Genomic DNA, 16,623 nt, shown 5'->3' on the forward strand with positions numbered 1-16,623 from the left:
AGTCCTCTGTGTGTTTGACATAAGAAACAGACTTGAGACTTCATCTCTGTATCCCCAAAATCGAGCACACAGTGAGTACCAACAAAGGTCTGTGGAAGCAAATGCCATCAGTGTATTCGTGACTAACAGAATGATGACTCTGTATGTACTTCATGTCTAGACAGCAATACATTGAAGTTAAAGAGAGAAGAGGAGCATTTGTGTACACATGCTGCTGGCAGACATGGTCGTTTCTTTTTCCAATTCCTCTTCTCTCACTTGCTAGCTATATGAACGTTGGCAAGGTGCACAAGTTCTATTGTTTTACCATCTCCACCTGTAAAATGGAATGACTTTACATGAGAGTAAGTTACGGTAAGGCTTAAGCAATCACTAATTGCAAATAGCTTATCCAGTGTCAGAGACTTGGTAAATAGTGGCGACAGTTAGTACGATCTGCTTAGATCAGAAAGTTGTGGCTATTTTGGTCAGCGTGATATGTGAAAATAAAAGAAGCTTCCAGGAGCTTGTATTCTCTCCACAAACCAAACAGAGCCAATTTTCATAGTGAGGGATGGGCCTAACAAGTCACATTTGCCCTTTACTAACTGTCGTGGAAACAGCAAAATTGATAAATTCTGAATTCTCTCATCACCTCTTCTGGATTTAAAACAACAAAACAAACAGCTTAAAAAGTATTCTTTATTATTTTTAAGATAATCCTGACTCTAATATTTATGTACAAAGTGAGAAAATCTGGCAGCCCAAAATGAAAGTAGGAAGGGAGGTATGTCAAATGAGATATAAAAGAACAAAGAATATTTATTCTTCATACATTCACAAAGGTTTGGGTAATACTCTGCATAACCAATTTTGAAAGTTAGAATTCTAAACTTTTAATATTTTATAATGAAGAAAATTCCAGTAAAATGTGTGAAAGGAATCATGGAATAGAGTTTAATATCTGCCACATTGTATTTAGTAGACCAGTAAACTCACCTATTAAACAACGGCAATGTTTATTCAATGATTTTAAAAACAAACCAGAATTTGCAATTTATCAGGAATTCGATAATGTGGTCAGTTAATGAAACAACTCCTACCCTTAAACACATCTAACCTAAGCACGGTTTGTCAATTATTACCATAAGCAGTGCCACTTATAGCAAATGTTTAACTCCAAGTTATGTCAAAGCACTTTTCAGAGTGATATAATTTGTGTTAAATTTGCAAAGGACTACATTTAATGGTCCATTTCAGACACGGCCTCTTAGTTACTGGTACAATCTAGTAATGAATGTCGAACAAACCAATGTCAAGTTTTCCTATTCGAAAAGCTGTAGAGATACTATTTCCCCAACCTGGCCTTAGATTCATCTACCGACTGTGCCTTTGTGGCAACATTGATTCTCTTCTTTCCTCTTCATATTTTTCTGGTTAACGGTTTCTTATATTCGCATGACATTAGCTTAATCAGTAAAATTCTAGCAAAAGTGATCTAAGCAGTTTCCTTTCTAGTTAGCCAACTGTTATGATGATTTTTAACCAGCCTCTAGTCCAGGTCACTTAAACATTACTTAGTTAATCAACTAGTTCATCTATTCATCAAATATTTATTGAGGACATAGTATGTGAAAGGTTCTATTTTAGGTACTGGAGATACACAGTGAATAAAAGAGGCAAAATTCCCTTTCTTCATGAAGTTTACATTCCAAATGATGGGGGAAAATAATAAATAAATACTGTATATGTAGTATTACAAATGAGCATTTTCCAAAATTTTTTTGAAAACATAAATTACAAACATAGGATAGAGAGTGTTGGCTGAGAGGAGATGGTTGTGATATCGATTATAGCAGTGGAGGAAAACATCAATGAGAAGTGGCATTTCAGCAAAGACCTTAAAGAAGTGAGGAGGGAAGCCATATGGAAAGTGTGAGAGGTGCATTTCAGACAAAGGGAAGATCATAGAAAGCCCTGAGGCAGGAAAATTCCTGGGAAGTTTGTAAAAAGGCAAGAAGGCCAAAGTGCCCAGAACAGATTGACTTGAGAGAAGATTAGTAGGCCAGAAAGAGAAGGGAGAACAGACCTTGTGAGGCCTACTAAGCCATTATAAAAAGTATCTTCATTTTACTTTGCGGTAATTAAGAAGTTACTTGAGAGTTTTGTGTGGAGAAGTGACAGGATCTGACATAGTTAAGAACATCATGACTGGGTGCGGTGGCTCATGCCTGTAATCTCAGTACTTTGGGAGACTGAGGCAGGTGGATCACCTGAGGTCAGGAGTTCAAGACCAGCCTGGCCAACTTGGTGAAACCCCGTCTCTACTAATAATACAAAAATTAGCCAGGCATGGTTGTGGGCACCTGTAATCCCAGCTACTTGGGAGACTGAGGCAGGAGAATCGATTGAACCTGGGAGGTGGAGGTTGCAATGAAACAAGATTGTGCCACTGCACTCTCTAGCCTGGGTGGAAGAGGGAGATTCTGTCAAAACAAAAACAAAAACAAAAACACCATCATTCTTGTTGCTATATTGTAGATAGGCAAATGGAAAAACAGAAGTACCTGCTAAGAACCTATTGATGGTAATTTTGGTAACATACGAAGGTGGTTGGTGAGTAAGTTAGGTAAAAAGTTGCTAGTCAAGGTAGTAAAAAGTGTTGAGGGTCTGTATATATTTTGAAGTTTGAGACTACAGGATTTACTGATACATTAGACATGGCACATGAAGGAGAGAACTAAAAAATATTTATAAGATTTTTGGCCTGAGAAAACAAAAAGGGTGTTTTAGCTTACTGATATAGGAAATATTTGGAGAAAACACAAAGGATAGAGAAGAGATAAGAAAAGTGAGAAGCTAGGTTTGGGTTAAGTTTATTTGCAGAAGTCTAATATGTCCAATGATGACATGGATGTGATGTGACATGTGATGTTTCCTCAGCTGCTACCACAACAATCTCCTCCCCAGCCAACTGACAGTCTCTGCTCAACTTCGTCTGTTCTAGGCACTCTGCCTTCTTGCTTTTCCACACACTTCCCAGGTATTCTTCTGTCTCAGGGGGCTTTGCATTTGATCTTTCCTTTGTCTGAAATGCACCTCTCCCGTTCTTCCATGTGGCTTACTTCATCACTTCCTTAAGGTCCTTGCTGAAATGCCACATTCTCAGTGACGTTTTCCTCAGCAGCTATATTAAATATCACGACAATCTCCTCCCCAGCCAACTGATATGGAGTTGATTACATGAGTTCAGGGGAACTATCTGGATTGAAGATACAAATCTCAGAGTTGTCATTTTATGGATGATAATCTGTAAGACTGACTGAGATTCTTGAGAGAGTGGATGTATATAGAAGAGAAAGAGGTCTGAGAACTGAGTCTGAAGGCATCCCTAACATGTCAGGTCTAGAGAGTTGAACAGAAATGGTCAGTAAACTGGGAGGCAAATCAAAACGCTATTGTTCTTGAAGCCAAGTGAGGAAGGTAAAGGAGCAAGAAGTGATTAACTGTGTCAAATGTTGTCCATTACTTAAAGTAAGACGACTAAAAGTTGATCATTGATTTGGCAATGTAATCAATATTTCCTTTCACTGCGGGAAGAAGCAAATGGAGAAACTAGAGACTCTGACAGCTTGCTGCCTCATTTTATGTCCTCCTTGTATTACCTCAACTCCTATTGTTTCCATGGATCTCTGAATTAATTTTGAAATTCTCGTTTATTTTATTTTATTTTGTTGTGTTTTATGCTCTAGTAATCAACATCTTACATCTGTGCAATATCTGATTTCATGTTGATAGTTTCAATGTGATCTTTAATGAAATTATTTGAGAAAGATAATTCAATATTATTATCATTATTTTAGAAAATGCAGCTTTTATAAATAACTGTTATTGTCATACTGCTGCTTATTAGTGACCAAGGCTTCCTAACTCCTAGAACCTTAACTTGCACTTTTAATTTTGATAAAGAGAGTAGCTGGTGCTCCCTTGCTTGCCCTTTGGACCTTCCTTTATGCATGCCCACTTTTATTCATACCTTTTATTTATTCTCGCTTAATTCCTTGAATTTTGGTCCTCAATCCTTTCGAACAGCTGCATGCCATGACCTTTAAAGACAAATATTGATATGACTTCAGAGCTTCAGGGAATTTTGACTTATGTCAGGCTCCAAATCCAGAGGATAGTTTTCATATTTCCTGAATTCTGGCCATTTCAGAAGGATTAATTCCTTCTCACAAAGAAAAGAGACAGGTGAATAACCAGAGCTGTGAAGTTGAATATATGTGTGCCCATTCTCTTGCAACAAAGACGTAGATGAAAGGTCCGCCATCCAAGTACTGGGCGAATTTTATACACTGTCACAGTGCATGTCCTTTCCTCTTCTACAGATTCAAGTTTTGCTTACTTCTACTCTTATAATCAAACATAAACAGTCCCTAGAATCTTAGTGATCTAAGAGACCATACTGCTATGTATGGCACTCATCCATCTTCAGCTTGACTTTCCAGTGATGACAATTCACTACCACAAGTTCATGCACATAAGGATGTAGCTGGACTTACAAAATTAATCACACATGTTAAGTGATAAAATATCACATGTGCCCCATACATGTGAACGACTACTATGTACATAATTTTTTTTAAAAATCATACAGATGGTGGATTTTCTCCATGTCAATTTTCCGGTTGTGATACTGTATAACAGTTATGTAAGATGCTACCACTGGGGTAAACTAAATGAAGAGTATATGGGATCTCTGTAGTAGTTCTTAAGACTGCATGCGAATTTAAATTTATCACAAAATAAGCTATTTTAATTGTAAGTATCTATTTTAAAAACTTTGCAGGTAAAATTGTACTTATGGTCAGGTTTTCTATTCCGTGACCACCACACTGTCATGATGCTAGGAAGGAAATATAATGGAGAAACTACTGTCTTAGAAAATATTATGCTGGACTTTGGAAGTGGCGTGGGGAAGTCACAGATGTAAATGGATAAATGGCAATTTGGAAATAGAAAGGTGGAAATGAATGTAAAATTTGATTTTAGCACCAAATATAATAGTGGTGTTTGCGTTACTATTGTGACTATAGACTCCACCTCCACTCAGCTACCATACTTCTAGTCAGGCAGCTGCTGCAGAATCATGCTGTTTTTTTTTTTTTTTTTTTTGGACAAGAATTATCTAATCCATGTATCTAGTTGGTCATTATTGCAGTTTCTGAAGCAAAACCAAATATGCTGCCCTTATTTCCATTCTCTTTTCCAGTCATCTGGCCTCTTCCTTTCCCAGAAATTCTTAAGATCATTGACTCCACTGACGGAAGTCAGGCTTCTGACTGCCTAATAAATAAGTTCACCAGTGAAAAGCCTATTTTTCATTCTGTTTAATTACAGGCTTCAGAGACACTCAAAATGGAGGGTGTCTTAGGGATAAATAAATCTGTAGATTTGGTTTACTTTTCTCCTATTGGCATTGGCACCAAGCCCTTCCTCTGCTTTGAAATGCATGGCTGTGACTGTGGCTGCATACTAAACAGACCATGGTCACCACACAGTTGGCTTCACCCATCCAGATGCAGCTCAACTAGTCCGTACACTATGATGGCCAACTCTGTGCAGTAGTTTAGATAACTAACACTGCTGGTTTGTTTCTAGAGTAATCTATGTGTGTGATCATAAATGGGTTCATATATTACAATTTGAATTGGACTTGGTGAACTACACTGGAGCTTGAATTATAATATTCTCATTCTGCATTGTAGATGATTGCCTTCAAAATTGGCTGTTAGAAGTGAATGTATGTATAAAATAATTAGATGACATCTAGACATTGTAAAAAATATCAAAAATACAAGGAAGTAACAGTGAAAAGTAAATTTCCTTCCCACTCTTGTTTTCTTAGTTTCCAATTTCCCTTTTACAGAGCAACCACTGTTAGCAGTTTCATGCAGAGACATCCTATGCATATATAAGCATATATGCCTAAGCTTTGTGTATGGAGAGAATACTATAGCTCTACCTTCCTATTTTTGCATACAAAGGTAACATGATGTACACAATATTCTGTGATTTTTGTACCTTTTACTTAATAACTATTAGAGACCTCTCTATATCAGCATCTGTGATCTGTCTCCACCTTTTAAAGCAGATTCCTAGTATTCTGTTAAATTTATATAACCATTTTGTACTCAGTCACATTTTCATGAATATTTGCTGTTTCCAATATTTTGTTAACACCAACAATGCTCTGATGAACATCATTGCATATAATAATTTGTGCCATGTGTAAGGGGTACGTTCACGTATCTTGCGAGGAGAATTCTTGCTGTCAGGGCATATTTATTTTTTATGTTGATGTATATTGCCTACTTGTTTTCCAGATAAGCTGTACAGTTTTCCCAAACATATAAGAGAGTATTTGCTTCCCCATATTTATCCCTCCTCCCTATAGTATCAATTTTTTGAATTTGCCAATCTGATTATAATTCTAAGGTATGTTTATCTAATTATGACTGAGGTTAAGCATCTTAACAATCATTCGTTACATTCTTTCCACATAACCATTTAGTTCTTCATTGTACCCTGAAAGATATCCATCTTCTCTCCACTAGTTTAAAATGGAAGCTTAAATAAATTTGTTTATTTGAGTCTAAACTCTCCATTTCTAAACTCTCTATTCTTTTACATTTACCTTATTATTTACATGTATCAGTATTAATTTTTGTCAAATGCATAGATTAAGACATCTTAATATACAATAGGTTAGTGCCTCTTCTTTCTTTCAGAATTTCCCTAGATATTCTAGCTTTATTTTTCAGTGGTAGTGATGGAGTTGTTTCATAAAATAAACACTGAAATAAACCTGGTTTAAAAGAGGGATATTATCGCAATAAAACAGGGAAAGCTTTATGCCTAAGGTTGGGTTAGACCTGGAACTGAAAATGGTGTGTAGGAGAACAAAGAGTACCAACAAAGGAAGAAAATTGAATAAATGTTCCAAATATGAGATAGTATTAGAAACTCAGAAGTTTCCTGGAATAAAACATGCACTTGGATGCGGAAAGTTATTAAGTAGCCAGCTAGGGCTGGAGGTCAGCATTTATAACCCCTACTTTTACAGGCCTTGACAAAAAGTACTGAAGTTCTGACCCTAAACTCCTTGGGCTCTTAGTACCTGTAAACATGTACCCAACATTCCTTCCCCTAGCACGCACTTTATCAGTCACAAGGAGCCATTATTAATGCATGTCCTGGTAGGAAGCGTAACTTACAGGGAAGCCAGTAAGTTCTGAAAAGAAGGAAATAAACACAGGCACCAAACCATGATCCTAAGCTGATTGTCCTTTAAATATGTCAAGATCCAGACTTTTCAGTGTCACTTCAGTGATCTCAACAATAGGGATCTTGTGTTTGCCACTATTCCAGGTAACTCTCTCTCTTTCTGGGTTAAGGTTTCCAGAGGTACTCTGAGGACTTGATTTGCTATAGGTTTATATGTGAGCAACTTAACTGTTCTACATTTAAAAGATTTCTTTCAAGCGTTACTAGCATCTTATGATTTCTTGTATTCATTGGTCAGAGGGACAAAACAAAATGTCCATGGCATTAGTCTTATTTCTCCTTTAATTAGTTCTATTGCTACTGAAATAATGTGATTGCAAATGTAACCTTTGTTTAACTTTGCTATGCTGTAATTTTTTTTTTTAATTCAAAATGCTATTGACACAGAACAAAATGCTATGGCTGGATTAATTTAAGACGTGTTTACTATTGCCTGCAACCATACTGGATGCTTGACAGTTTTTCAATGCTGACTGATGTAGACAGAACCATTTTAGGATTTATTTCAGTTCCTCTGCTCCAGCATCCCTTTCTGACTAATACGTGCATCTCTGTATCTGTGCTACTTCAATGTAAGGTACCTGAAATATTTAGATCTAAAGTAAATTATGGCTTTTCTTACCTCTTCATAATAACTGGAAGTTTGAAAGGTAATGTGTTGGCAGTTAGGTGCTAATAATTTAATACTGTGTACTATTGCTAGGTTACAACACACACAAAAGACATGGAAGTGACCAGAAAGTGAAATGCTGGCATCATTTATCTGTTAAGCTGGATCCCAGATGATTTCATCTACTCATAAATAAACTTTCTTTATGGACAAAATGTGAATGTTCACTTTCCTTTCACTTAGTATGCAAATCTATTTGCAGCATCCTAGCAAAAAAGAATGCAACTCATTTTCTGTGCTTATAAATTGTTCATTACCATGCTCTCTGATGGCCAATTCATGGCTCCATCTGCAACTCCACAAATCTCTTTGCCCAGATAAACTTGGTGGAGTAAATACAAGGTGCTGAAGAAGATGTATTTGGGATTAAGGGGGGAAAAGACACATCTCACATAGAAATCCCAAGTCTATCATTTTAAATTTTGTAACTTCTTTTACTTTTATGTGCATGTTATAGTCCAGGAAAATAAATACTTCAACTGACCTCATCAACGAAGTATTTAGAGCTACATATAAATGCTATTTAAAGACTTTTTCATTGTGCGAGGAAGGAGTCCTGGTTCAAAGGGTCAAGCAAGCAAACAGATAATAAAATCTTTAGAAAGAAGCACCTTTTTCCTTGTGATTTGGTGTATGAGATGTTGTAACCTATGACACTCAGTGCAGACAGCTAAGAGCATTATTTTAGAATGCTTATAGTATTGGTCTTTTCAAACAAAGCAAACAAAATGATTACTTTTTTCCTCTTCTCTGATAAAGAGAAGACTGTAAATCTCAACTGGAATGTCATGTGATCTTAAATGGATCTTACCCTTAGAGCAGGTTAAAGTCACCCTTTCATGAATATATATTTAATACCCATTAATGCTGATAGGATTGACTTCTGTTTCCATGTATGTACTTGGAACTTTTTTTTTGCGTGAAAATAATACTCACTAATAATGAACCGCTGTCCTCCAGCTAAAACATGAAAAGAAAAAATGCAAGGTGCACAAAAGCTCTTTAGAGCAAGCAAAATCTGCGTATAGAAAAAACAAAAATTGTCGTAAAATCCATTTATACTGGTATGTAGAAATGGAATCTGGTTCAAAACATATATCTTCTGCCACTGCTGAGCTTAAGAATCCACCCAGAGATTTTTTTCAATTAAAATTCTGTGTACCAACAATAAAGTCTGCTACAGAGCTTTTAATTAAAAAAGCAAACGAAATGATATAAACCCACATTGTCTCTAGGCGCTGCTTGTATTAAAGGATTAGATTGATGAGATGTTTGGATTTTATTGTTCTACAACATGTGTTTCAGTTGGTGCTCTCGGACCTACCATGTGAAGAAGATGAAATGTAAGTAAACACCAAAAAACTACATGTTTTTATTTAGCATTTAAAAAATTCAAAGTATAAAAAAGGCTCAAGTCATTAGAAAAAGCCCAGCTGAGTTACAAATGATCATTATAATCAGAAGAAAAGTAAATAGTTTGTAAATGCAGATTGCTCAATTTTTTTTTAAACAGGAAAGGTAATTTTCATTACGATCAGCTTTGTTAACTAAATAAGAGGTCTAGCTGATTTCTAGATATTTTTGCACACTGAATTTCTCTTCCTCAAGGTTTCAAGGGTATTTTAAGTTCATAAAAGAATCACAATGTTATCTATGGCTGCATCCACACTCAAAAATCACAGTGACCAAGGGAGGCAGTTTTCTGTATAACTCAGTTTAAAATACAAGCAAATTAATCAAAATTCTAACCTGTACTGTGTGTATATTTCAAAGTGCTCGTGATATGAATTATGTGAACAATTGACTCAGTTTTTTCACTTTTTGTGCTATAGACTTAATGGTTCTCAGAATTCTATTCAGGAGATGAAGAGAAGGTGCCATTCATAATGGTACTGATAATTAATATCTGTAATTCATTGTGATTTAGTGTCAGAAAAGCACTTCCACCCAGCACTATCTTCTCCTGGTTGCAGCCCTTACTGTTAGCTGTTTTCATTGCCTGTTACCCTCAAAGCCATGCTCCGTGTATAGCAGGAGGCTTATGCTTGTATTGCACAGCAGGGATTGGGACCATCCACCTGTTTCTGGTAGATCATCTTATGGTTAACAATCTGCTTATTAAATTTGTGCTGCTCTTTCAGCTTTTGCGTGGCTCTCGATTGCTATTTCTTTACGTTAATTTTGGAACTGCTTTTTCACTCTGTCTTATGCTGTTTGTGATGTAACAGAGGATTTGATTGTTTGCATGCTTATCTGACTCCGGATTTCCTGGCTGCCCTTATCTTATCTCCTTATCTTCTGCCTTTGACCCACACTAACAAAATAAAGAAGTTCAGAATTGGAAAGGATCTTAAATGTTGAATCTAACTCTAATCAACGCGACAGAAAAAATATGATATTAAGAAAGTTTTTATGCTGACTTTAGAGCTACTGACGCTACTGCTCTCCCTTTTAGGTGAAGGAATTGAAACTTAAGAGAAATAGTAAATTAGTAGTAGGGCTTCAACTGGTACTTAGGTATCACATTCTTTGGCTACATCATTTTGCATCTAAGTGTCTGTAATGTTTGTCATTATTTAGTACAATTGCTTTTGAGTAAAAACAAAACAAAACCAAACCCTCAAATGAAATGTAAATGGGCAGAAAATAAAAACAAAAAAGAGAATGGCTGGGAATGTAGGGTGGTCGTATGAGGTAAGAAAATGTATTGAAGATGGGCACAATATCTCAAATCTTTTGTTATCACAAGACAGTGTCAGTGGAATGAATCTATAAGGAAAGTCACGCTGTTTTCTGCAGGAGTAAAAAGTCCCCTCCAACAAAATCCTCTTTCTCTAACTATATTTATACAAGAGACTTCAGTTTAGAATCGCTTCTTTGATCTGGGACATTATCTCCTGTTAAAATACACTACCCAGCTAAGAGACCATATTCATCCATTTACCAGCACTGCTATTAGACAGTAACACACAAACATGGCAGATTACAGTGAAAAGGACCATAAAGATGGCCTACTCTAAATGTCTTTCAGAAATAAGAAACACAAAAGGACAGTAACTTGTCCAAAGTTCACGTGCAAAATGGACACCGGAAAGGGAGACTTGGATTGGAATGCAAGGGAGTATCAAAGTAAAAACACGAAACACGGGTCGCCTAGGTAGAGGCCATGGTGGAGGAGGTGCTGATTAGCTAGAAATAAAAACATTTGTATTAGTCAACTTCCATGTTCCAAGAATTGTGCAAAACAATTTGCATATATTTTCCATTAAAAAAAAAAAGCTGGTCGATCGACCAGGTGCAGTGGCTAACTCTGTAATCCTAGCACTTTGGGAGGCCAAGGTGGGTGGATCACCTGAGGTGGGGAGTTCGAGACCAGCCTGGCCAACATGGTGAAACCCCATCTCTACTGAAAATACAAAAATTAGCCAGGTGTGGTGTCACACGCCTGTAATCCCAGCTGATCAAGTGGCTGAGGCAGGAGTATCACTTGAACCTGGGAGGTGGAGCTTGTAGTGAGCCGAGATCGCACCACTGCACTCCAGCCTGGGTGACAGAGCGAGACTCCGTCTCAAATAACAACAACAAAAAAACTGGTCTATTTTATTATTACCTATTTAAATTTGTTTTCAAACACCAGGGTATGTTTTTCTGATCCAATCCAATTATTTTACTTTTATAACTCTATTTTTAACATGAACAAAGCATTGGTGTGCTGTCTTTGTATAAAATTTAAATGCTATCAGTAATTTATTTTATGAAATAAAACATGACAGAGCCCCTCTTATCATACTTCTAACTTAGTCCTCTTCTAATAAATTGCCAAGGACACTGATGTGCATGAATCTACAAAAATAGATTGATTTATGAAACATAAATATGACTATACATATAAAAGATTCTATAAATTAATTGCATTGATAGATTTTCTAATGACATACCACATCTTGCTTGGCTTCGATAAAGAGAAATAGTTTACTCAGGAGTAGGAAAGCAAATTAAAAGGCAGAACTTGGACTTGGACCTGGGACTGACTCCCGAGCCCAGAATTTCAACCACAAAGTTATATTGTATATCCAACATTTAATCAATTACACATCTGGTGAAATACCTGAGAGATACACAGTCCATTCATTCTTTGAGATAGTGTACAATTTACTACCAGTTTCTGGGTGATATGATTTGTGACTCATCCGTCCCTCAAATTACTGTAGCTGAATTGTACTTTGGCCTATGTTGTGAAATGACTTTTTAAAAATAACAAAAAAAAAATCATGAAATTTGTTGTTGAATTTATTCTGAGAATACTATGGAAAACACTGTTCTTATGTTAACAGTGCTCTCTTTGTGAGGCCTCATAGCTTGAATTTTTCTCTCGGTTCTATGCCAGGAATAGTTGTACATCTGGTGAGTAATGCTGTTCATTTTGTTAATTTTAGAGGACACTACATAACCAATATTCTCTCTCATTATGTTAGCTGCTAGGAAGCTTAAGTCAGATCTACAGTTCAATTCAAATTTTATATATGGTATTTACTATATTCGGTTTACAAACTGATCTCACTATTGGCCTATTCTCTTTGTCTGATCCTCACCAGGCTCTCATTTCCATTTTTAAAAAAATTTTCAGTATTTCCTTAAAGCATTTGGAACACGGGATATTGGATTCACTCAGGCAATACTCCACACAGTAATATGAGGTTAGAACTGGCTATTACTGTTCCCAGTTGCACCACTACATGGTGCTAAGAGACATGGACTCTGCAGCCAGAACATTTGAGTTTAAAACCTAGTTCTACCACTTCCAGCTATGCTAACTTGGGCAAGTTACTTAATGTCTCTGTGACTGAGTTTTCTCAGTTGTAAAAGGAGAATTATAATAGTATGACCCAAACGTATAGGGATGGAAGTTTGAGAGTCCGTTATTTCACATATAGTTACACATCTGATTTTAGAAGAGTGTCTGCCCCAGAAAATGCTGAGAGATGTGACAGAGAAACCAGTGGAGCAACTCTGCATATTTCTTCCTGAATTTATCAAATTCGTAAACGCAGAGTTAATCTAAGGTCCACAGATTCTCAGCACCAAGAAGAAGAATAAAGATCAACTCATCTCACCGTCCGTGTAGCACAGAAATCATCTCCATGACATCAGAGTAACAAAAGGAAATCATTCTGATAAGGACAGAAATTATCTCCTTCAACAACGAATTCCAGATAATTCTTATTCCAAATGTCTTTCTCACACATTAGAGTCAGCTCTCACCGCCCCCGATGATTATATTTCTTTTTAGCATAATCATACCGATTTGACCAATCTCTGAGGAATAATTTCATTTTCAAAAATATAACGTTTCCCATACTGACTATCTTGGAAGTAATATTTGAGTAATTAGAATACTCTTAGTTTTTTAGGAACTCAAAAAGTATCTGTTTAAAACTTGAATTTAAGAGAGAAATGGAAATAATGTTTAGGGAGGGGAGCATATGGAGCCAGAAGACACATGTGTAGTTCTCTGACTAGGTAGTGACCTCCCCACTTCCTTTCTCCACCTTAAGTCTCAGTGGTACACTGTGCAAAATCCTAAAGGTGAATAAGCGATCTCAAAGGTGCCTGCAATTTAGAACTTACATGATTACTGCATTTCTCCAGCTAACTGCTTCCTAGCCATGTTATTGCTTATCAGAAGCTCCACCAGAGGGTGCACCAGCTCAGAAAGAAAAAGTGAAACAAGTCGGTTTGGAAAATTGTTAGCCCAGAAAGAAAAAAAACAGAGGGCCTTAAAAATTAGATTTAAGAAACAAAATGAGGTGGTTAATATTTAGAATTGAGTTCAACTATAAGTAAAGGGGCTATTTTAAAATAGAAAAAAAGAAAAGGAAGAGGAGGGAGGTGGAATAATCCGTATTCCTGGTCATGAGCTTAGATGTCACAATTCAAAACAAAACAAACAAAACAAAACAAAACAAACCCTTCTGCTTTATTCACTGAATCAGGACACCAAGAGAATTTCCCCACTTCTGCCTCTTAAACAATCTGTATTTTTAATGTTTTAATTTTTTAACGTAATATTTTAAAGTTCTTTTTACTACAAAGTGATTCATGTACATTACAATAATTCAAACAATAGTAAAGGGATAGAGTTCTTCATAATGCCATCTTCAAGAGAAGTGGGCACTTTAGTAGTTTGGTGTATATTTATGTCTGGTAGTAATTTTGGTGAAATCATTGTACTTGTGAAAAATAATATATACAAAGTAAGATTGAAGTCTCTATACTACTTAGCAAGACTTATTTATAAGCATGTCTACATTATTTTTGATGATTTAATAATATTCCTCTGTAAGTATATCCCATTAATTATTTTTCACATCTTTTATTGATGGTCATTTGTCTTAGAATGCTTTTTAAAGTCTTACTTCAGTTGCCATTTTTTTTTCCAGCCATACTTGTGAATTTTTTTTCTTTTTTTCTTTTTTTTTTTTTTTTTGAGATGGAGTCTCGCTCTGTTGCCCAGGCTGGAATGTGGTGGTGCTATCTTGGCTCACTGCAAGCTCCGCCTCCCAGGTTCACGCCGTTCTCCTGCCTCAGCCTCCTGAGTAGCTGAGACTACAGGCATACCTGTGAATTTTGCTAAACACTCTGTGTGCTCAGAACAAAGAGCAAACAAACAAAGAACAGATAGAAAAAAAAAAGCAGCAGAGATTTATACGTGGAGGGGGATGAAATCATCTGTAGGCTGGGTGATTGGTTTCTGTCTTAAACGTTTGTGATAAAATTTTTAAATGGACACTTCACATATGTTAAAAGTCATTTCTGACTGATATGATGATGTGATGACACCCTGCCTCCTCAGGGAAGCTAGACGTAATAAATTAACTGACATTTATGAATGTCTTCAAACTGAAATGAACTGAGTTATTTTAACAACGGCTGAAGAAGATATGATTAAGTATAGTGTCTTCTCAGAAGCGTATCTGACTGTGAATAACAGATTTCCACTGCTGAACCACAGAATACCTTAAAAGTAGTTCGTATACTGAGGTATGAAAAGCGTCCATCAGCCCACTTACATTTAGTGTGCCACGTTAGGCATAGTGAGGGACTCTACGCCTGCCGAGTTATACCTCCCAAAAATCACTCTGTGAACTTTGTCTGTCTGTGACCTTTTAAAACTTGTCTCAAGAATGATTGAGTTGTGGCTAGACACACACAGGAGGGTCAACTTCCTGACTGAAGGAATCCACTTCTAACTCCTTGGTAAATGGTAGGTATGGTCACATTCATTCATTTTCCTCCTGGCCTAATTTCTTTCCTCACCAATTGTATAACAAGAGTGCAAACAGTTGTCCGATGCCTCCTGTTCTCTACCAAGATGTTCTTCCCTGGAGAATTTGAGTTTTACGTGACTGTGGGTTTCTAGATGAACAGTATATAGCTATAATGGTTATCTGCCTAACACCCGACACCTGTGATTTGTTGTCCCTGAAGAGTTAGTCACTGCCTTCTCAATGCATAACAGTATTTGTAACTCTAGAATCAAACCCATTATAATACAATTATCTGTTTATATATAATCTGATAATTTCACATTTACTTGTATTCTCAGTGCCTTGAATTGAGTGGGCATAAACATTTGCATAATTGTGCTGGGTGCCGGGAGGTGTGGGCTGGTATGGGAATAGGTAGATGATTGTTCTGGAGAAACAAGTGTGATCAATACCAATGTTATTGGGGGAAAGAAATAGGCTTTGGCTATCCAGAGTTCCAGGACTAACCCTCTTCCTTTATCACCAGGTGTGTAAATTATAATGATCAACACCCTAAAGGCTGGTATATCTGGTAAGGATATCTTACTTTTGTTTTACATGACAGTTGGTGGTATATACACACTCTTTCTCCTAAATAATTCAAGATGGTACATGAAATCATACAGCTTAAGGAAAGATTAGGGGTCATGCAAATGAATATAGAAATATCACTTGCAGATTGTTGGCCAATGTTTCCTTAAACACTTCTTGTGACAAAGGGACTCACTATTTTCAAAAATAAGTTTATTCTAGAGTTGAAAATCTTTAACAGCAAAATAATTGTTATTTTTGAAAATATAGTAGAAAAAAACATTGTTATTGAAATCTCCTTAAATGACCCTCCACTGATACTAGTTCTGGCCTTAAAAGCCATTCCAAATGACCACTAGCTCTTCTATGAGATAATCCTACAGATTTTTTTTGTTTCGAGACAGAGTTTTGCTCTGTCACCAGGCTGTAGTTCAGTGGCATGATCTTGGCTCCCTGCAACCTCCGCCTCCTGGGTTCAAGCAATTCTTCTGCCTCAGTCTCCCAAGTAGCTGGGACTACAGGCATGCACCACCACATCCAGCTAATTTTTTGTATTTTAGTAGAGACAGGGTTTCACCATGTTGGCCAGGATGGTCTCGATCTCCTGACCTCATGATCTGCCCACCTTGGACTCCCAAAGTGTTGGGATTACAGGCATGAGCCACTGCACCCGGCCCCTTCAGAAATCTTAACCTCTTAAATCTTGACATTTGTATATTCTAAACTTAACATTGTCAGTTCACTCAATTAGCGGGTTATCTCCTTAAAGGCAAAGACCCTCTCTGCCTA

General features: G+C 36.6%; 1 protein-coding gene across 3 annotated transcripts in view; it reads left to right on the top strand.

Annotated features, from left to right (window-relative positions):
- The first annotated feature begins 7,198 nt into the window (after positions 1–7,198).
- The window catches only part of LOC105470859 (transmembrane protein 207), a 28,059-nt gene continuing 18,634 nt past the window's right edge, over positions 7,199–16,623 (top strand). For 2 of the 3 annotated variants that reach the window (XM_011723127.3, XM_011723128.3), the window contains exons 1-3: positions 7,199–7,410; positions 9,302–9,339; positions 15,791–15,835. In XM_011723127.3, coding sequence (XP_011721429.1) covers positions 7,336–7,410; positions 9,302–9,339; positions 15,791–15,835 — 158 coding nt within the window. In that variant the 5' untranslated portion in view covers positions 7,199–7,335. Of the gene's footprint in view, positions 7,411–9,231; positions 9,340–15,790; positions 15,836–16,623 lie in introns of all 3 variants that reach the window. The other variant, XM_011723129.2, reaches the window with a different exon arrangement.

The sequence above is a fragment of the Macaca nemestrina genome, chromosome 2 (assembly GCF_043159975.1).
Source record: "Macaca nemestrina isolate mMacNem1 chromosome 2, mMacNem.hap1, whole genome shotgun sequence".
Classification (NCBI taxonomy): Eukaryota; Metazoa; Chordata; class Mammalia; order Primates; family Cercopithecidae; genus Macaca; species Macaca nemestrina.